We start from the raw sequence: 22,052 nt of genomic DNA on the forward strand, positions 1-22,052 counted from the left end.
TTGCAATTTCAGGGCCGACGCTGATCAGTCTGCATTAGTGCAGAGAGTGGCCCTTATTGATCTGTACTTTGGGATTTACTGTTGGAAAAAGCCATGCAATGGATCCTTCAAATACTTTTGGGATGGATACTCTTCTCGGAAATGTAAGATGAGTGCTTTTGTAACTTGATTTCTTTCTCAAGAGTAAACAAGAGCAAAAGCAGAAGCAGAAGCAGAAGTGCACATAAAAGTACACAAACTTGATAGTAAATGATAGCAGATGCTTTTTATTACCACCAATGGTTTTACCATTTGTGTTTACTTCAAATGACCTTCCTGTTTTTGCATTGTTTAATACTTCTACTACAAATCCCATTCTTCACATTATTACTGAGCTTTTTTCAAAGCATTCCCTACTGTTTAATGTTTTGAATGTGGTTTTCTACTTTCTTACAATTAGTTTTCATTCATTTTGTATAATATAGTATGCAAATAATTCAAGTTCATTATGAAAATGTATTTGCATTGTCTGCTTTTATTGTCAACGTTATAATATCAGTGTAATGTAGAGGCAGTTTTTAGTCCTGACTGCAGTGCAATCCACACCATTAACATAACTCTAATAAAAAGCAGATGATGTTTCTGTGATGGATTACAAATGTCAAGTGATTTCCAAGTGTCTGCAAACTAATTCTCATACCAGGTTTAAATAAACTAAATCAAAGGCTTCCAAGATTAAAAAAAAAAACACATCCAAAAATTTAACACAGCTGCACGCCTAGATAAATGCTCAGCAGTAATGCACTCATGATCTGCACAAAAAAATGGAAAAACATGTATAACTACTACACTCTGTATTTTGATGCTAGTCTGCAGGCAGATGGCGCTATCTGTCAGCATATTCTGCTTGAATCCACAACAATAAAACCCATTGGCAGTGCTCTAAATGAACCTACAGTAAAGCTGCATAAGAATGCCTCCCTCTGTAACACATATACGGTTCAAATTACTGAGACTGGATTCACTCATCTTCCTAGTGTCTGTGTGTGAAATAAAGCATTTGAAATACTGTCTGTAAACCATAAAACACCATGACAAATTCCTTGCATATAAAAACCTACTTGGCAATAAACCTGTGCTTAAGATTCTGTGCTTAAGTGTAATGTGATTTTAGGGGTGAAGGGTTCCAGCAGCCTACAAAAAGGTAGACAAACAGTTGGTTAGATTTTGTTCAAATATTAATTTATTTCTGTTTTGTGTATTTTCAGATGAGATGTTTCTCCAAGCCCCTTCCCGTTTTTACCCCACCTACTGTATACATCTCAGTAAATTTCTGTCTTTGCAAGCACTGTATTTTAGCGGTTCATATCATTTTTCCAATGTGTCTGAAATAATACAAATAACTTAAAGTGAGACTATGTAACTTTATTACTGATAAATGCTAAAACCTTGTATAACAGGTACACACAAGTAGAGAAGAATCATAAAGTCAACAAAACAAACAAACTGACTCACTGATGTCAGTTACACAGCAATATCTATTTAAAGTTAGCCAACATTAGCCACCACAAGCTACTGGTCATACCAGACCAAGTAAGGCTGTATCAGCAAAACCCCTGAGTGTATTGAAGCGAGCAAGACTGTGTTTGTTTATGAATTCAACTTTTCATTTGTAAGGAAACGCAAGTGATATTTTTCCAGAAAGTTACATAGTCTACCTTTATAAAAAAAAAAAAAGTCAAAAGTCAATTTTCAAAGGCTGCTTGTTTTACGTGTTTTAAAGAAAATGTCCTGATGCAGGAACATAAAGGACAACCAGAATCACAGACTCAGGCGGTTAATTGTTCCAATGAGCCTGGCACAGCTCAAGCCATAAAGGTCCATTATCCTCTGCTGGCCCAGAGGCCAGAGCAGACCTACAGCCCCGCAGTACTGACAGATGGTCCTGGGCTCTGTCCTTGTGTCTGAGCTGGGTCTGTCTGTGCAGCTATGCTCTGGCCTTCTGCTGGTGGGTTTGACTTGGCGGACTGTCCCCCCTCCTCCAGACCCACCAGCCTGCTGCTGACCTCCCACAGACTGCGAGCTGCCTCCTCATCCAGGGCCTGGGGTGCTGGTTCCTTTTCTGTCATCACATCATAGTACCTTCCCGTCACCCCCTCCATCTCCTCGGACACGGCCAGGTAGACGCTAGGCTGGGCCCCCAGCTCTGGGCTCTTCACCAACAGGGAGAAGAAGGGACCTGTAGGGGGGGGGTTGGTGGAGACCAGAGGTTTTGCTGGTTTAAACTCAGCCAGAAGGAGATCTTTTAGAGCCTATCAGAGGTACTTTATTAAATTATACTGCCAATGTCAAGTACCAATTCAAGTACTAACTGGATTCATGTTGTTGTCTGTGGTGTATGACGAAAGGAAACACTTACATGAATGTGCATCAGTTACATTGTTCATATCAAATCTGGCACACGTTGAAGATTTTTATTATCTTCTTGATTGACTGTAAACAATCTCGATCACAAACACTGTTCTCCCCACAGTGGAGGACCTTTATTACCCCCGAGCGCACGGAATAAAAAAATACTCATTGCGGAATAAACAAAAAATAAATTAAAAAACAAGTACATTCAGTGATGCCCAGAATGAGTACTGAGAAGCTGTATCAGCAACAACATCGGTAGCACTGGTGTACTTTGATTTCAGAGGTTCTATATGAACTGTAATATCGTTTTTCTAAAGGGGTGGTTGGGGTGATGTAGAACATTGTAGCAGTGGAGGGAAAACCTTGTAAGAGTGATTTTGGTGTTTTTGTTTTCACTTCAGTTGACGTATTACATGCTCCTGTACTAAAAACTTACTAAAACCTTGAAACTACCCAACAGTATATGAAACAGTTCAAATATAGCTCCACCTCAACCAGCTACAATGGTTAGATGCTTCTTATATAAAAGAGTATAAACAGTCACAGTCCATTTTTCTTCACTGAACTTTTATTTTGATACTTTATATTAAAATTATTTACGTTACTTTAATACCATTTTCAAAGTGGCTAATGGAGTATTTTCACAGTGTGTAATTGCTACTTCCTCCAACACTGCCCCAAAACCAAGATGGCCTTAAATCAAACAGCATAGTCAGAAAGCTAAAATGAATGTTTTTTGTTTTTCAGTTGTAGAGTTAAGAGAAGTTTTGTGGAAATATCTATTTAATCAGAACAAGTAGATTAAAAATAGAAAATTCACTGATAGGACCAATGCAGCAGAGCTTTTACAGCCTAAGCTAATTGTTGCAGATGCATTAGGTAAGCATTTATTGACTTCTCTAAATTCAGAATCCAATAAGAAAGCAGGATACTCACTGAGCACAGAGCTTGAGAACTGTGATTGGTGCAGACCCGTGTGCCTCCCGAGCTCCGTGGCAACAACGCCTGGGTGCACAGCATTCACCGTGACTCCTGTGCCTGTTAAACACAGCATTGTTTAAAAATATATATCCAATGGCCAATTACAAACAAGAACATAGGCCGTACTCCCTCCCACCCACACATGCCCACATATGCAACAGCCAGTAGACTTGCCTTGTAATCGCTTGGCGAGCTCTCTGGTGAACAGAACATTGGCAAGCTTGCTCTGACAGTACGCCTGCTTGGTATCAAACTTCTTCTTCTCCCAGTTCAAGTCCTCAAAGTCAATCTTTCCAACGATGTGGGCGAGTGAGGCCAGGTTGATCACTCTGCTGGGGGCGGACTCTTTCAACTTATCCAGCAGAAGATTTGTCAACAAGAAGTGGCCTGGAGGAAGACAGAAACTATGGGAATCAGGTAGTGATGGAGTAAGGGAGAGTTTCTTAGAATGTAAAGATAATTTTATTTTCTTACAGAGAGTTTAAAAAAAACAGGACACCACTGTCTGTCTTAATTAGTAAGTACCTAAGTGGTTAACTCCAAACTGCATGTCAAAGCCGTCTTCTGTCTTCCATGCTGGACATCTCATGACCCCTGCATTGTTTATCAGTACATCCACACGCTGCTCCTCTACAATACAATAAAGATAATGTTTAAGAAACTGTTACTGAGTATGGTCTATTTCTATAACTGAACACGTTTGTTTGTTTCCTCACCTTGTTTGATTCTCTCCGCAAACTCTCGGATGGATTTCATGGAGGCCAGGTCGAGGCGACACGCGTAAACGTGAGGATTGAGGGTCTTCCCTCGTATTTCCTTCGCAGCTTCCTCGCACTTCCCCATGTCCCGACATCCCATAATGATCCGACCCCCTGATGATGTGGGAATGGGAAAAGGAGTGTGTCAGCGAGAGCAAAACAACTGCTGAAGATTTTATTGTGTCTTTTTCCAGCACATCAGCGTGACATCATATTTTCTGCACACCTCTCCGGGCCAGTTCCCGGGCAGTCTCTTTCCCGATGCCCGCGTTGGCTCCTGTAATAACCACAGTCTTCCCATTAATGGTGGCCTTACTAGTACACCGGCCTCCGGTCACATGGTTCCTATGAGTAGAATTAAAGTTCAGTGTCATTTTATTTAAGCACTTGAGATGTTAACATCTCGTAACTTGATAGCTTCTTAATTATAAATAATTAAAGGCCCTGCACAGGAGTTTTCATTTACTCTGGCTGAATAGACCTCTTGTCAGGTTGAAGTTAGGTGGCGCAATGCTTGTAATTACATGATGTCACCAAACTCTGCACACACCCGCTAAGTCCTGAGAAGAGGTCTAATCAGCTACATAAGTGAAAACACCTATGTGGGTTGACTACAGTTGTGTGCAGGCTTTAAACTTTCCACACAGCAAACTTGGGGAGATATAAGATTCCAGAACAGGAATACTGTGCCAAGTCCACAACAAGGGGGAGGGATGGGGGTTAATAGGGGCCAAACAGCTCAGTTCTGCAGGTTAATGATTAGTGACTCCAGTTGTATGACAAACACAAAATTGGGATTTGTTTTGTTTGTTTTTGCTCTAGTCTTAGTCTTGATTTAGTCTTAAAATGTTAGATTTGATCATCGCCAAAGGGCATTTGGTCCTGGATTTAACCTGAAGTCAACTACTGTGTAGATCACTGTCGTCGTGCGGTTCTATCCCATTAAGTGAGTAAGATAACACACGGAAAAATAAAGTTCACACTAGCCTTATTAACTGTGAATGGGTGAACAGAATGTCATTAACACCTTAACAGGTTATTCAATCCAATACACTCACCCTGCTATAAATGCTGCCTTTGTGAAGCATATCTAACTGCAAAACTGAGCCAAAGAGCCTGTACTTTGTGGGGTTGTTGTACTGGATTGTATAGTAGTAGTTAAGTGTTGACCCCCTCACTATGGGAGGAAACAAATATTACTTAATAAAATGACTAAAATGACAATTATCTGTCATAATAATCTGACAGTTTAATGCAACATCTCTCCGACAGTCTCAGCCAAAACTGAACTTTATGAAAATGTATTCTATGCATTAGATATATGCGTGTGCGAATTCAATAGCATATCCGTATCAGCAGCAAATGTGACACTTAAGGTGTAAATCATACAGTTACATCAGGACACAGTGGCCTTATGTCATATTATGAAGAGTTACTCACTTCAGTAAAACAGCGCATCCAAACAATGTTCCAAAAACTGAAACAGGTAAAATATATTTGCTCATGACTCCCGAATAATGCTGAGGACAAAATACACATTCAAAAATATTTTAGCACGGTTTCCACAGATGATTCGACAACACTCTTGTTGCACAAGGTTACGCGCGCATGCTTTTGGCGTCATCAGTTACTACTAACCAACCGCAAGGAGCAAAAACGCAATGGCATGGTGGGAAATGTAGTCCCAATTGAAATTTACATCCAAAACAGCAAATTACATTTTAGTTTTTTCCAACATTGTTGCGTTGAAGTTGTAAGCAACATAAACACTTAGAAGAAGTTCTGTAAGAATAGTTAGAATAAGAATAAGAGTGTTTTTTTATTAAGAAAACTTAATTGAAATCACAAAATCCCTGTTAACTGATATGGGTATTTTCTGTTAGTCTTTCAAAAATATCTTTACAATAAATACAATAATAAAATATCTTTGCTTTTACTTCTGAGATGTGTGAAAGTGTCGTTAGCTCAGGGAATCTATTCTATATTTTTATCATTTAAAAAAACCTGAGATACATCTGACTTCATGAAAATGTCCCTGTGATCACATAGGAAATAACAATGCCATGAAAATAAAATAAAATAGGAACTATAAGAATGAGATAGTGCTGGGTTTTACAGGAGGACTTGGACTTAGCAGAGAAGGAGAGGACTATATGATTCAGTGGGGGAGGGTGATGGGGCTGTGAGCTGCTTTTTCTGTTTTTGGATTGTGAAAACACAATGTGAAATGACTCTGCTGTTGTGACTGCAGTCGGAAAAGTCATTCTAGTCAGTTGAGACTGAAAAAGTGAAAGCGTCAGAGGGAAGAGAGAGCTAAAGTAAGAGACAAAGAGGGTCACGCCAATGCCTGGAGGTGTGAGGGCGGGGTAGAGCTTTGTACACCAGTAGCATACTTTTGAATTCAATACTTAACTTTTTTTCTCTCTGCCTAAATGTTACTCCACATGTTCTCTAAAGTAAAAAAAATCTCTCTTCTGTTCAAAGGTTAAGTACCTGCTGTTCAAATCAAATTCTCCAGGCATTTAGTTGGATTGTTTTTCTGCAAAAAGCAGATAGTTTGTAATGATGTTCAGATTTCAAACGACCGGGGAAAGTAAATAAGTAAAGTAAATGCTAGTGATAGTCGACATATTCATACCCATTTATAGACAAGGCTCCTCTGTACTTCCCATTTCCTCCAATTTTCCAAATGGCGAAATCATCAATGGCAAATATAACTCTCACAAGCTTCATTTACTCCTAAATTAACAGACACATTAATTGGTGTTTATGGCATGCCCTGGCAGTTTAATGCACTGATGGTTGTCCATGATTTTGTTTTCACAGGAAGAAGAACACATAAACTGTATCCTTTTTTGAGCCCTGTGTAAATATCCCTCCACTATGACACTACAGTTTATAGAGCAGCTGCTGCAGGACACACAATAACAGTAGAGTAAGAGTAAACTCTGCATGAAGATGAATTTGAGGACAGTGAAAAAACAAGGCCACCCCCTTGCAACAAGATTTGGAAAACTTGAGGTGACACATAAAAAGTAAAAACTAGGACGTGAATGTCTGAAAATGGAGTGAGGAGGGGAGGGAGGAGCAGCCCTGCTCTATTTCTTCACAGCTCAGAGGTGTCTCCTCCTGGTGTGTTTGACCCTCGGTGCTCTCCACTGTCAGCCCACAGTGCTTGACCTTCACTATGATTTATGACAGCTCTGTTCCCAAGATAACCCTGAGGAAACTCTTCGCCTCGCTGCCTGTTTTGGCCTCACTCTGCTGCGTGAGACACCTGAATGTCTCAAAGAGGTGCTGAAGATGCAGTCCTCATCCTGGACTGCTTGAAAACTTTCACTCTTCACATAGTCTGAGCCTGGGTATGAGCCTCCTGCATCTCTTCAGTGTGAATTTGAGCTGGAAGAACACATATGGTAAAAAAAAAAGAAGGTAGAAACAAGAGTGGACCGAAAAAGTATATGCAGGAAAGAAAAAAAATAATTATAGAAATGAATAGAAGTTTTTGTGACATTTTGGGTCTGAGGTGAGATCAAGATGGGAGAAAGTAAAAAACATTTACCAAGGGACTTGATGAGCGCAATCTTTATTTACTTAAAACAGCTTCCAATCATTCCACCTCCAAACCCATCTGATCTTTGGTGCTGATGCATTAAGGTTATCCCTGTTATGTCGATGCTGTTTTCTCAGTCCAATCTGTTCTGGTTGGCAAACATGCCTGGCAGGAGGCCTGTTGTTAAACATGTACAGTAAAGGGGAGCTGCCAGGGCAGTGAATTAATTGAAAGTCTTGCCTCGCTGTTACCTAAATAAGGACAGTTGGCAAAGTCACCGCGTGAAGTTCTTGAGGCCATAAGCTGTTGAATTATGCAAGAGTGGAGCAGCTTGTTCCTTCAAAGCATGAATCAAGAGTAAAAAGCTCATGGAGGCATTGATGTTAGATGGTTGGAAGGGAGAGTCCAGGCGCTAGGACCCGGGACACGTGAGTGTATTAGTTTGCCAGAGGGTGGAGACGGTGAACAATGAGGGAGCTGACTGGTAGGACCAGAAGAGGAGCAACATCTGAGACCCCCACCCCGCCCCCCCAACCAACCCAGAGTCCCGCTGGACCGACGGACAAAACAGACTGACGGGCCGACAGCGAGAGCAAGACGCTGAGTTTAGAGAGAGTGGGAACGTGCAGATTTGCCCATGCGTGCTGCAAAGAACAGAGGTTTGCTGAGCCCCCCTGTGTGGATGTGAATGAATGGGTTCGTGTCATTGTGTGTGTGGTGCTGAACTGGGTCATGCGGACCACTGGAGGAGCGAAAGATAAACACGCACCCTCCTCCCGCTGCTTGGCAGGTTGAGATGGTGGGCGCTCAGAGGAGGGATCCCAGCCTGTGTCCTCATCGCAGCATCCAGCATCAGATGATGCTTTGATTTAATCCGCCTCTAAAAGAAAAGTCACAAACTGTAGAGCATCTCCAGAAACAGGACAGGAATCATCTTGGGCGGGCAGAAGGCAAAGCACAACGGCGGACCTCATCCAAGCTTGGTCAGCTGTGAAACTGCAGAGTTTTGCGGTTTTTTAAGGGACCTGCACGGTTTTCTTTGCACCTGATCGATAACTTCCTTCAAACGAGGAGATCCATCCATCAGTTTCCCGCAGACCCCAGCGGATCAGAGCGCAGCAGCTCTGCTCGCCGAGCGGATGCAGGACCATGGAGGAGAGAGACAGGTCGCCAGCAGGTGAGTAACACCTAAATGCACCCTGAGGTGCCTGAAACCGGGTCGTTCAACAAGATGCTGTAAGAAAGACAGGGAGACAAAAATAATGGTTGTAAAATTATTAATATGGATTAAATGGATTATTGAAAGCCTAAGTGCTTTGGTTTTGATTTATAATAAATATTGTTCAGTTTTTTATTTGAGGAGCTTGGAGTTGTTTTCACTCGTAATTCTGTTGCACTGATTGTGAGTAACTTGGTGTTGTCTGAACTTTGACTCACTCTCATGGACAGTAATAATATATGAATAGGCTAATACATTCGTCTCATAATAAAGCAGTTCTTATACGGCTTTATTTTCCATTAGGCTATGATTAACTCTAACTAGTGTTAATGGCTGAGCTGCGACTTAATTTCTATTTTCACCCACATTACTCGTGATACCCGCACCTATTTGTTTCCCAATCTGCTTTTGTGATTCAGTCTGTGGTAGATGGATGCGAGGGCATCCGGGGCACTCCACTTTTAATGGCCCTTTTATACTTTGTCCAGGGCAGACAGGTGATATCTCATCGTTAATGCCGTCTAATGCATTTAAATGAGCAGCTGATTTGATAGAGCAAAGCAGAGGCTGGTAATGGACTCTAAATGAAACACAACAGCAGCCACTACACATGGATTTGCTTTTGTCACAAACAATTGGTATTGGAGAGATGCAGCAGTAATGGCTGGACCTTTACTTTGAAGGAGTAGTTCATCCCAAAATCAAATAAAATTCAAAGTCAAAGTTGCTCTACTCGGATCAGGATCTGCCTCAAACACTGTAAACAAAACTTTATACAGACATAATGTTGCCATTGTTTTATAGCAATTATAAGCATTCAGTTCCATCTGAATTAATCATCACATTTAATATATATTTAGAAAATGTTGCACTTTTAACATAGCAGAACAAAGCATACACATGCATGTAAGTATGGGATCTTTCATGAAAGTGGAGCCCACTTTGCAAACTTAATCATAAGACCAAATCCTTCCTTAAAATTCTCCACTTTGAATTAAGCAGAAACATTGTGGGAGTCCATAGACATGTCCCAAACATGTCCTGCAGAACTAGGAGGGTATCTGCTGCTTCAGCAAACAGATAAAAGGACTGCAGTATTACGGCTTCATATGAAAACGGCAGAAACCAGACAATGACCCAATCCAACAGCTGGCACAGACACTCCAGCTAAACCAGTTGTTGCCCCTCACATAGCCACAAAACTCGCACATCACTTATATACGGTTTTACAATGAGTTCTGGCAAAGTGACGTTAAAACAACATCTTAACAGATTTGAATCAGTTAAATGAAAGGAAACCAGACTCAGCAGATACAGTCTATCAATTGATTAGCTGCTGTAGGAAAACATGGCTGCTTAGAGAACAGAAAGGATGCAAACATTGTCATTAGGACACATAGAGGACAAGAAGCATTGTTTTACTCTCTTCAAAAGTCTGTGCCCTGCTGGGTGAAAGTAAAGAAACAACACAAATATCTGCAGATTACATCCCAACCCGCCATCATGTCAGTGAGACAACAGCTGCCTAATGATATCCCTGTCAATCAACGTGCATACTGTGTACATGTATGTGTGTGTGGGTGTGTTCATAGTAGGAATATGAGTGTATACTATGCGTTATTTGCATTCATGCATGTGTTTACTGTAATTCATATTTTCCATTTGCCCTATTATAGTTATTAACGATTATCATTTTATTTGGTTAGTCAGTGTTTGATTTATGTACAGTATGTTCTTGTTTTTAATTGTCTTGTATTTTTTTGTGTCCTACTTGCTTTTGCAGCATTTGCTAATATCCAGTCATATTTGAATTTAAGACAGAGAGAGAGAGAGAGAGAGAGAGAGAGAGATGGAATGCAGCCTCAGCAATCAACATTAGTGCATTGATTGTAGTTAGAGGCCATTGTGAATGAGCGGGATCACAAATCACCATATACTGTTAGTTTGCCTTGAGGTGGAGGGCGAAATGGTCTGAGGGAAAAAAAGGCAATGTCCTCCTTAGCAGTACTGTTACATCATTTAGCCACACCCCCTTTTAGACCCCATTTTCTGAGCTCATATTAGACTCCCATTTCCACCATGTATTTGACATCAAAGGGACGCAGTCTATAGCATGTGGTACAAAGGGAGGGATGCTTTAATTCAGTCTCATTGGATTCCCCCAATCCTGCGCTCTCTCTCGCGCTCTCTCTCTGGTCTGAAGCCTCCCTGTTGGCACTTGAGGCTACTGGATTGTGATAGAGTGGAGGTTAGGTACACTATGTTCCCTTATTACAACTAGGGTGATGATGACATGGCATTTATAATCAGATGCTTTATAGTTTCCAATTCCAAAGCCTTAATCCCAAACTACAATATTGATGTATTCTGCAGTGTGATGTTTTGTTGTTGGTATTGTTTTTTTATATTTTTTCTTTGATGGACATTTGTGGTCAACATACAGTACTCGAGCCAAGTGTCCTTGTAGTATCACCACCCATAGCTAATTTCCACTCTCGGCCGTTGTTTGGATCTCTTTAACCTTGGGATATCCCGCCTCGGGGGCTTAGGTCAGCCCAGCAGGAGGCCAATGGTCGGCAGCATTTCCGTCAGGACCTTTCAGCAGGCAGTAGCTCCATGGGATGTATAACATACAGTAGAGAAAGAGAGAGAGAGAGAGAGAGAGAGAGAGAGATGGGAAGGAGAGTAGAGGCGAGACAAGTCAGGGAGGGGCTACACAGCACTTGGCCCCAGCAGGGATCCTCCATATGGACAGGCAGGCAAAGATGAGAGCGGGTGATTTGTCAAAGTGAGTGTCCGTGGCCTAGGCCGCTGGTTCACCTATCACAGCACAGCGGGGGGTTTCTTCAGCTGTGTGTTGGTGGAGGCACTAAACCCACCAACTCATCGGCTCAGATATTCTGTGCGGCTAAGGAAGGTGATTCAGTTTTTTATGCCTGAGTGGGGAACAGAGTGTCCTGACTGCAGCTGGCTGTCACGAGGAAGCCCATTTGGTTTTTGATCGAGTGAGAGATTGTTTAGGATCACAGTGATTTCTTTTTATCCTACGCATCCACACTGAGGGATGCAGACAGATAGACAAAAATACTTTCCATCTACAGTATATGTGTGTCTATGCACGCAGTTGTTTTTATTTTCAGACAGTGACAGAAACCACATCAGTCACATTGTATTTCACTCACTGTTTTCCCTTTGACCCAGAGGCAAGGCACGTTGGGCATTTTGACAGTAAATTGGACACAGGAGATCAGTCCTCACCCATAATGACTCTTCTGCTGAGAGCAAAGCAGCTAGTCCATTAGTAATGGAGAGAGGTAGAGACGTGGGGCAGGCTTTGCAGTCTATTTATTTCTTTCATTAGTCCCTTGTTTATATTTTCTGGAACAGACAAGAGACAAAGAGGAGAGGAGGAAAGAAGGCTGGACTAAAAAGGGCAAACAGACGCTTTGTTTACATTAAAATACATTTGTCACAGATAAAGGTGCAACATCAATTTTATTGCCCAAATTTTTGTCTTTTCCACAACTACTATGTAACTCATCTCCTATATGTGAATCTGTATTCATGCTTGAACCTCACCTCTATGAAGTCTTTATGCGCTAATCAATTTCTTGTCACAGTTCATTGCAAGTGTATCACTCACTACATTTAAACTGGGAGAGCCAATAGCTCACTGAATGCACAATTATTGTCCCTGATCTTAGTCACATGACAATGCCACAGATAAAATGTGTCCACTTGCAAGCTCTGCTTCCTATGTTAATGAGTTGTTAACGTTACTACAGTTAGTCTTTGGAAAACAAATAGCCCCATTATTGAAGACGACCTTAAACGTACTTAAATATGTGAACAAAAAAGAGTCTGCAGCCATGCTAGGGGCTCTGACGCTGTAGGCACAGCGGTGCTTTGAGCTAAATGCTAACATCACCATGCTAACATGCTCATAATGACAATGCTAACATGCTAATGTTAAGCAGGTATAATGTTTACCATTTTCACCATCTTAGTTTAGTGTATTAGCATGCTAGCATTAGCTAATTAGCACTAATGACAAGGTTCAGCTAAGGCTGATGGGAATGTCATTAGTTTTAGTCATAAATCAAAGTACTGGATAAATTCAAGTTATGACCCGATGATGGTGGTAGATGAGAGGTTAAGGGATCACCACCGTTATTAGAGTTCATCCTGAAAACATGAATGTGTGTACCATATTTCATGACAATCCATCCAATAGTTGTTGTGACTTTTCACTCAAAACCACAAATGTGAACTTCGTATTGGTGCTAGAGGAAAAGTCAAGGGATCACTAAGATAAGTAGGATTCATCCTCTGGAGATCATGAATGTCTGCGCAAAATTTCCAATAGTTTCCTATAGCAGAAAATTCCCAGTCAATAGTTGTTGAGATATTTTAGTCTGGATCCAATGTGGTGGATCGATCAACCAAGCAACATACCAACTTGCCATCCCTAGGTCCACAGTCAGAATGTAACTCTCAGAGTTCAGAGGCTAGCAACACACCGGACAAGAACACACCCTGCAGTCTGTGACAAGAGAGGCGACTGCCAGTGGCATCACAGGGTTCATCTCTCTTCTCATCTCCAGCTAAGTGTTTCTAGAAGAAAAGGTCAACTGCTCCTGCAGTTTAATCTCATGTGTGACACATGAAGTCAGCCACAACAGGTTTCTAGACCGTCGCTGTGCTTATTAGGACGTAAAACTGGATGTTTTGCCTTTTTCTGGGACCAACCTGGTTTTTTAAGAGGTTTACACTGCGAATGCACTCAGCTCTGTTTGAGTAATTGCTAAATGGAGCGAGATTGTCAATCTGTATTTGAGGGGAAATTAGTGTCTGGAAAACAGATTTTTGCTGCTGAGCGAAAACCTTGTATCTCCACTCTTTAGGAATTAGAAAAACAGGCTGGCCTGTCATTGTTTTCAGACTGTGCATGCTTGAGTTTATTTATTGAGATTTTCAAACGGTTTCAGGCACTCAACTGTCAGAGGATTTTTCAGCACAAGTAAAACATGAAAATCACAAATATTGAAGTTACAATGACTTACCTCAGTGGCAAAAACAATACAGGATTAAGTGAGCAGCCCAGAAATCTGTCATTAAAAAGGCTTACAGATTATTAATAATGAGTGTGGCTGGCTCAAAAAACCCCACAGACATTAAAATGTGTCTCAAGCTGAATCCTCATCTGTATGTGGAGCGTGTTGCTGTTACCTTGTCTTTAGCTGCCTGAGAGGACAGGAGAGGAGCAGAGGGCAGCATGGGAGATCAGGGGGGCATGTGGCTGTGGTCGAGCACGAATGCTCGTGCGGAGACTCACAGCTGCTCTCTCTCAGAGGTACGAAAACAAAGGGCCTTTGATAGGGTTGAGTGTCACTGTGTGACTGATACACCAGACACCCCCCCCTCCCCAGACTCACACACAATCATCTCCCAGAGACCACATAACTTCATCTCCACACCTCAGGGACACTACACTGCAGTTTCTGGTTCACATTTACAGCATCATCGCAGCTGCAGAGAGCAGCCCAACCACTCATCACATTTCAGGACTCTTAATCCAGTTCTGCAAAGGAAATGAGTGCAAAGCGTCCTGCGCGTTTGGGTGGGGTGTGCTTTTGTCTTGGTGGGAGCTGAGTAATGTGATTAAGATCCATGCTGGAGTGCTGCACATTCTGCACATGGAGCTGACTGGAAGAAGTGCCAGTAAACAAGCACTCCCTTTGTTCTGCTTCGTTTCTCGCTGATAGGAGGCTATGGGGCCATGCAGGGTGGGCGGTCAGAGGAAATGTGCTTCCATTCTGTCTGTCTGTCCAGTTTAAATGTTTAATCACCAAACCTGGACCACAGACTGATCTGGATAATGATCAACTTTTGTGTTGCCCCGCTGAAGGCTATACAGTGGGCTCGCTCAGCATGAGTAGGCTACAATATTCATAAGCTCTTATATAACCATCTCCATGCTTATGATAAAATCAAGAAGCAAGTGTTATTTACAGAGATACATACGGTACACAGGGCACTCTTTCTATTTGCAGTGTTGTTTTTTCTTCGACAAAGAGTGAAAAGCTAAGAACACAAGGCTACAAATGGTCGCATCTTATTTTAGTTTTTGCTGTCTAATAGCTATATTTATCACACTCTTCCCACTAGATAGCTCAACAGCCTCAACACCTTCAGAGTGTCTGAACAAAACGTGTTTTCATCAACTGTACATTAGCTACTGTGTTATTAATTCAGCTCTATTTTCCCCCAAAATGCACCTGACAGTCAACACAGACATATTTGTGATGTTCTCGTTTAAATCAGTGGTGCCGAGAAACTGGCTGCAGGGAGAGAAGAACAAAGAGCAAAGCAGTTGTCTTTGAATGATGGATGATAAAGGCCATCAGCAAAATTGTTTGTGCTGATTTGATGCCTATTAGTGTGCGTATGTGTGCGTGCTGTGCATGATTGGATGATTAAATTTGATTGTGTGTGTCGAGGGAGGGGCGTTGAAGAGAGATAGATACAATGGGTAAGATCATTAGTGTGATCCACTTCATTTCCTCAAAAGGTCCATTTTATGCAGTTTGTTCAATAGTTTTAGTTGTCTTTCATTTTACTTACTGTTTGCACAGACACTGTAACAGACGCTAGCATGCACAGTCATTCATCTCTGATTTTTAATTTGTTGTCAGTTGGCACATTTAGGGTGTCTGACTCCATTTAAGCTTGCAATTAAATCAGCTATTTATTTCCCTCCTTGGATCAGTCTGACCTATTTCAAACCTGGCACTTCTGAAAACCAGCAATAACTTTTCTGTTGCAGTATTTTTTTCTCAGCTTCAGCAGTTTGACTGAAATACTTAGAACAACCGCTGTGCAAACCAAATGTTTTCCAGGCAAAACTAAGCAACCCCCTTTTCTCACAGCCCCACTGATTGTTTCTGCTGTAGTCTATGTATGAACACTTCAGAGTGGTCACAGACGATCAGTGGCATGTCTTACCAGCATGTATACACCTTGATGCTGTCAGCGCTCTCCATTTGTTTCTCCTTCTACCTGGTCATATTGATTTTCCTATAGCTGTCTGCCAGTAAGTGCTGTCTGAGACCGGCCATATCTGAAAGCTGGCCAGAGTGATCTAGAGGGACAGCAGGAAGTCCAATACATTTTTTGAAAGCACTTCTGTTTATGCCTTCCCTGAACTGATTCTATGGAAATGGTCTGTTAAAGCCTTCCTGATTTAACCATCCTTTGGGACACGATGTACAGACAAGAATATATGGATGTGCGCCGACAAACATAAAGATACCTGAGCATTCTGTCATAAGCACATACATGCATAAAATTTACATTGCCTGCCATCATCATAACAGAAGAACACCTGGCTATAAGCTGTTTTCTCTCCTCTTCATTTAGTCTGTCCCACAGCGTCAAGGCGAGCCTGTCTCTTTCTCCATCTGGGCCGGGACGGGTGGGCAGCGGTGGGGGCTCCCCTACGTCTAAGATGGGCTACTGCGGAGGGGTGCCTGTGGAGGACATGCAGGCCCTGGCCATCACTTCTCTGTCGGCAGCAGACGTAGCCAAGCAATATGAGCACATCCGTGAGCTGGGGAAGGGCACGTACGGCAAGGTGGACCTGGTGGCACATCGGACGCAGGGTGAGTTGGTTAAGGCATCGGGGTTTCAACATGTGGCTGAAGATCTTTATCCTCTAACCCTGTCTTATTAGTTGACTGTCAACCATCTAATGAAGCATAAATATGATTTTCTTTTAGATTTACTGTTTAATCCTTGGTTGTAAGAAAATCAAGGTTAGAGAGCTGGCTCAGTCTGAAAACAGTATAACTAAGCATTGTAAAGAAGTGCGGCATAGAGGGCAGTAGAGATTCAAAGTGCTGTGTGTGTACTAAAGAGCCTCTGTATTTCTGCAGCTGTGATCACAAACAGCTGGTAGTATGTGTGTAATGGAGGTGAGATTCATTCACTGTACATGTTTATATGAATGAATGTAGCAGCTGTTACAAAGTCAGGGTTGGGTAGTTGGAAATCTCTCCACTCCCTTCGAGTATTAGGTAACACTTACAAATTCACTTTAAGTGCTTTGGATAGCACTTGGAGTGTTTGGATAGTAAAATGTTGGCAGTACTTATTTGATGTACAGGTTTAATACACTAGAGCTTAACTGTGTCTAATTTTCTGCATCATTGATTTTTGTAGGCAACAAAATGGCGCTGAAGTTTGTTACCAAGAACAAGACGAAGCTCAAGAGTTTCCTGAGGGAGTACAGTCTAACAGGCTCACTTAGCTGCAGCCCTTTCATTATCAAAGTCCTGGACGTGCTTTTTGAGACGGAGGACAGCTATGTGTTTGGACAAGAATATGCCCCCGCTGGGGACCTTTTCGACATCATCCCCCCACAGGTAACGCTATCATCCTTCCTTCCACCAATCACCATCCACACTCAGCCAAAGCTGCTCCAATCAGTCACCATGTTCAGACACGGCAGTTTTAACAAGCTCTCCTGGGAATGGAGCCTTGTCTTCGTCCCGGTTTTCTCTCCGCGCAGAGCTCTCACTTTGCTTTAGTGCTATTCCAGTTGATGTGCTGGGAGTGCTTGACTTCAAGGTTCTTCTAAAGACTCATTAAAAATGGTTGCAACGGAGACTCTTTTGTTTCAGTTTTCCTTTTTGGAGTGTATCACTTGTGACCCTGTACTTTCATTCCTCCACTCGCTATAACCAGCACCTATTCTTTTTAACAGTACTGTAACCTACTTACCACAAAGCTCTTTTCTTGTATCACCTCCCATAGTCTCACCTCCTACACAATGTACTGTGTCTTTTAGACTGCATTAATCAAAAATCTTCTCTATTTTTCTCTCTTTCTGTCTCCCAACACTTTCTCCTTCCCTCTACTCTCTCTTCTTCTCAGGTGGGTTTGCCAGAGGAAATGGTCAAACGCTGCATGCAACAACTGGGCTTGGCCTTGGACTTTATGCACAGTAAAAACCTGGTGCATCGGGATGTCAAACCTGAGAATGTGCTCCTATTTGACCGTGAGTGCCGCCGCATCAAGCTGGCCGACTTTGGTATGACCCGACGCGTGGGCTGCCGTGTGAAACGGGTGAGTGGCACCATCCCTTATACAGCGCCAGAGGTGTGCCGCGCTAGCCGTGCTGAGGGTTTCCTTGTGACCACCAGTCTAGATGTGTGGGCGTTCGGCGTGCTGGTCTTCTGTATGCTGACAGGCAATTTCCCCTGGGAGGCAGCGCTGCCGGCCGACGCGTTCTACGAGGAGTTTCGGCGCTGGCAGAAAGCAGGGTGTCCTGTGGGAACGTACCCATCTCAGTGGCGCCGCTTCACTGATGATGCCTTGCGCATGTTTCAGAGGCTGCTCGCCGTTGAGCCGGAAAAACGCTGTGGTGTCAAGGACGTCTTCTGCTTTGTCAAGTACGAGCTGGTCAGCGAGCTAAGGCGCAGAGCATCCTGCCGAGCCAAGAGAGGTGAGAGGTCAAGCTCTGGAGTGTGCACTGGCAGTTGCACTTCCTCCTCGTCCTCCACTTCATCACGTTCCTCCCATAGACACCCTGAGCCCTCCACCCCTCCAGGAACATCCTGCCTGCGCCCGGCACCGCTCAAACGTAGTGTCCTCTCCGACCCGTTATCTCCCAGAGAGGAGTCCGGACAGCATCAGTCTCCCGGCCGAGACAAGAACAAAAGCCAGATGGTAATGGCAACTGCCATTGAAATCTGTGTGTGACCACACTAATGTTAGCAGTGGAGACTAGATGGCTTTTCACAGTAATAACAAGCTGTGAAGAGGTGTTAATGACTACCACAGAGACTCCAGTGAAAAAGGAGAGGTACTTTAACCATGAAAGAGAAGCTCAGGATCACATCCCTGGCTGTGGAAATGGTCATCATCAATCAGCGGTACATACTTGGACAGTTTATCACTGGCACATGCCGTTTAGGTTTTGATTTGTGACCAAAGACTGCTTCCCAAGCTGAGAAGCATGCAGGCAGTGTTTAAGAGTCCGCTGATGTTGCTCATCTCAGCAGCTCATTCTGTCATCCAGATATTTGTGTTTTCTGCCCATTCACTGTGGTGGTGCTAACGATTATATAATTAGATACTCCATAAAAACTGATTCTGTCTTTTCTCACTCATCACCCCATGTCTCTTGACTTGTGTTTATGTTATGTCTCTTTACTAGTGTTTATTTATCTCAGAATATAAGCTCCGGGGAGGCCGGTGATCTGAGGGCAATCTACTCAAACTACATTCGACTGCCATTTCTCAGACTTTGTGCCAACTTCCAATGCATAAAATTTGTCATAGACTTTTTCAAGAGAAAATGTTATAAAGAGAAAAAGAAAAAAAACCTTAATGTAGCAGTTTGAGATGTCTTTTCATGTAAGTGTTTAGACTTAGAGACATATTCTCAGTGATAGGCATCACCTCAGGACACTTAATTGGGTCACTTCCTGTTTGATTATTAATGGAAATCCATTGACTGGCTGGAAGACACATCTGCTACTTTTGAACTGCTATCAATGAGATTAATTTCCAATGTACCACAATAGAATACAGGGATTGTACAAACTCTGAGTGAAAAGGGTGGTGAACAATGAAGAGGACAAGAAATGTCTTTTTATTGTTTCTTTTCTACCTGCTGTGTGTGTTTGGATGTGTATGTGTGTGTGTGTGTGTTTCAAATGCTAAAGCACAAGATTTTTGTAAAGGAGGAGAACTCTTAGTAGAAACTACGACTCTATATTGTAAATAATTTGATATTTCTAGGAGTGCTCTGTAATATCAGGTAGTTCAACTATGTAGCGGTACTAATTTTCTACGACAGGGAAAGGGGTTTTAGGGTTTTACGGTTACTGTGGGGGCAATGCACTGTATGTAGCAACAAAATATGACAGAATGTACAGTATATAACAAATTAAATATATAGAAATATGATCTAGAGCCTATCACAAGTATAACATGGTAGCAGCTGCTCTTCTCTTTTTTCTTTTATTGTTTTGGGTTTTATCTGAACTGGACCTAGGTATGACACACAAATTGTTGAATAGACATCACTCATTTCTGCATTTTCCTGTCACCATAACCTTATCATGAGCAACATCCATTTCCTGTCTAAAATCATCTGCTTCCCGGTTGTCAATGAGTACAGCCCATTCTGTCTTCATTCAATCAGTGAAAGCCACTGAGGGCTTCTTTGCAGGTTGACACCTTACAAATTTATTTCCCAGCATCACAAAAGGTGTTCCAATATTTGATTAACACGATGCAAAATTAGCACAGAATATGTTGTTGCACCCCCTACGCTCACCTTTAGTTTAATCTTCCTGCCTGGAAATTCATCCAAATGTATCACTCAAATAGCAGAGCCCAGGTGTTTATTGTCTGGAGGGATGACCTCTGTGTCAGCCACTGATGTTCTGTGAGCTGATGATTGATCCTGAACAGCGCACAGCTACGGCTTCCGAAGACTTACTGCTAATTATGAAAGCTCTGTACATTCAGTGTGAATGCTTCAATGTGTGCTCATTTCCATTATTTTTCTTGCTTGAATTGTGTTAGTTATGTCAGTCAGGTGTGTGCGTGTCTATGTATGTGTGTGTGTGTGTGTGTGTGTGTGTGTGTGTGTGTGTGTGTGAATGTGCTTGTCTTCACTCTCCTTATTTCCCCACTCCTCCTATGACAGCCCATCAGCTCTGTCGCTATAGTGACAGTGCCTCCTCTGGTTCTGCTTCTGTCCTCTTCTTGAAAATCAATTCTAATTGAGCCCAATGAAACAACTGGTCACCAACCCCCCTCCCAGTCACCCAAGGCTCGTCATGACAGTTGCTTAGCTTATTATACTGGATGACACATTTCTGCAGATGCACATTTTGCTGTATTTTATGAGCTAGTTCACCAAGTCTTTATCAAGTCTCATCAGGCATAATCGAAGCTGTTGATGATCCCTATCATTTTCCCTGTCTCTTTCCATCCTTACTCTCGATTTTGCAAAGGTGACCTGATTGAGGCTGAAGACTTATCAAGGGGATGTATTTTATGCTGCGATGGTGGCTGCCTCATAGGATCTGTCAAAAGGTAATCTGTCAGTAGATTGTAGTGGAATGTAAATTAGCCCTGCCCTACATCTGCCTGTGTGATAATGTAGGATCTACATAGACAAGGATCAGATGGACAGTGTAGTCACAACATAAGGCAATATAAAGTAATGCAACTCAAAGTAACACAACTCAAAATAACTTAATGCAACATAATGTAACATAACGTAACATTACATTATGTAATGCATTGTAACATGACACATCATAACGTGACATACTGTAACGTGACTCAACGTAACATGATGCAACGTAACATGATGCAAGGTTACGTGACACAACATCACATAACTTATACATGTATACATGTAGCCCCCAACCTGACAAGTGACACAGTGTTCTGATGTGAGCAGCTGTGGCTTTGTTAAACATCATAGCCATTAGTATCATTAGACTGTTGTTGCAATGTTTTTCATTGACTGTTATAACAGGAATTGTTAAGTTTAATGATGAGGTGTCAAATTATATCAAGTTTTATCGAAGCTCTAGAGAGTAGCCTTCCGTTAACCCAGTTTATCCTGATCCAATAATTAAACTGTTTTCTGTCAGCAAGTGTTGTTGTAGAATCAAATGTAAATACTGTATGTATTGTGTCTTTAACAAAACAAAAAAAAGAATAAACAAAATGTTAATATATGTTGAAATAAATTTATTGCACCACATCTTATGGCTCCAGGACATTTCTGCGGGTAGTTTGAAATACTGTGGTACTGTGTTTTTTTTTTTCTGCCAGTGTAGGCAAAGCAAATTCAGCCCAGCTTTGTATGGTCCCCAGACTGCACAATAGATGAAGGTCAGCTTGAATCACATGTGATTTCCAGAGGCTTTGGTCTGGTTTGCCAGCGAGCCCCCAGACTATTTTAATAAGCTGACTTCCTTCTGAAAGCCCAATTAACACATCTGTAGATAGGAGTTATCTGCTGCCCTCAAAGAGCAAATGAGTTCAAGGGCGGTTAGAATATGGCACTGAAGATGAGAACAGTTATCAGCCCACCACCCCTTCATACTCTGCT

General features: G+C 42.1%; 2 protein-coding genes across 3 annotated transcripts; one reads left to right on the forward strand and one right to left on the reverse strand.

Moving 5' to 3' along the window:
• Window positions 1-1,330: 1,330 nt before the first annotated feature.
• LOC122867315 (retinol dehydrogenase 13-like) lies at window positions 1,331-8,573 on the reverse strand. 2 transcript variants are annotated; one of them, XM_044177964.1, is made up of 7 exons: window positions 8,456-8,573; window positions 4,360-4,478; window positions 4,092-4,247; window positions 3,901-4,005; window positions 3,550-3,762; window positions 3,331-3,432; window positions 1,331-2,218 (listed from the first exon to the last, which is right to left on the reverse strand). In XM_044177964.1, exons 3-7 carry the CDS (start codon window positions 4,231-4,233, stop codon window positions 1,896-1,898), a joined length of 885 nt encoding a protein of 294 aa, XP_044033899.1. In that variant the 5' UTR covers window positions 4,234-4,247; window positions 4,360-4,478; window positions 8,456-8,573; the 3' UTR covers window positions 1,331-1,895. The 2 variants fall into 2 exon arrangements, with proteins under 2 accessions (XP_044033899.1, XP_044033898.1); XM_044177963.1 differs by lacking the exon at window positions 8,456-8,573 and adding an exon at window positions 5,574-5,783.
• Window positions 8,574-8,724: 151 nt separating this feature from the next.
• On the forward strand, window positions 8,725-21,701 carry sbk1 (SH3 domain binding kinase 1). Its single transcript, XM_044177958.1, has 4 exons — window positions 8,725-8,863; window positions 16,325-16,566; window positions 17,126-17,328; window positions 17,840-21,701. The coding sequence occupies exons 1-4, from the start codon at window positions 8,826-8,828 to the stop codon at window positions 18,665-18,667; spliced, it is 1,311 nt and encodes a 436-aa protein (XP_044033893.1). The 5' UTR covers window positions 8,725-8,825; the 3' UTR covers window positions 18,668-21,701.
• Window positions 21,702-22,052: the final 351 nt, after the last annotated feature.

Source organism: Siniperca chuatsi, linkage group LG20 (assembly GCF_020085105.1).
Source record: "Siniperca chuatsi isolate FFG_IHB_CAS linkage group LG20, ASM2008510v1, whole genome shotgun sequence".
Classification (NCBI taxonomy): Eukaryota; Metazoa; Chordata; class Actinopteri; order Centrarchiformes; family Sinipercidae; genus Siniperca; species Siniperca chuatsi.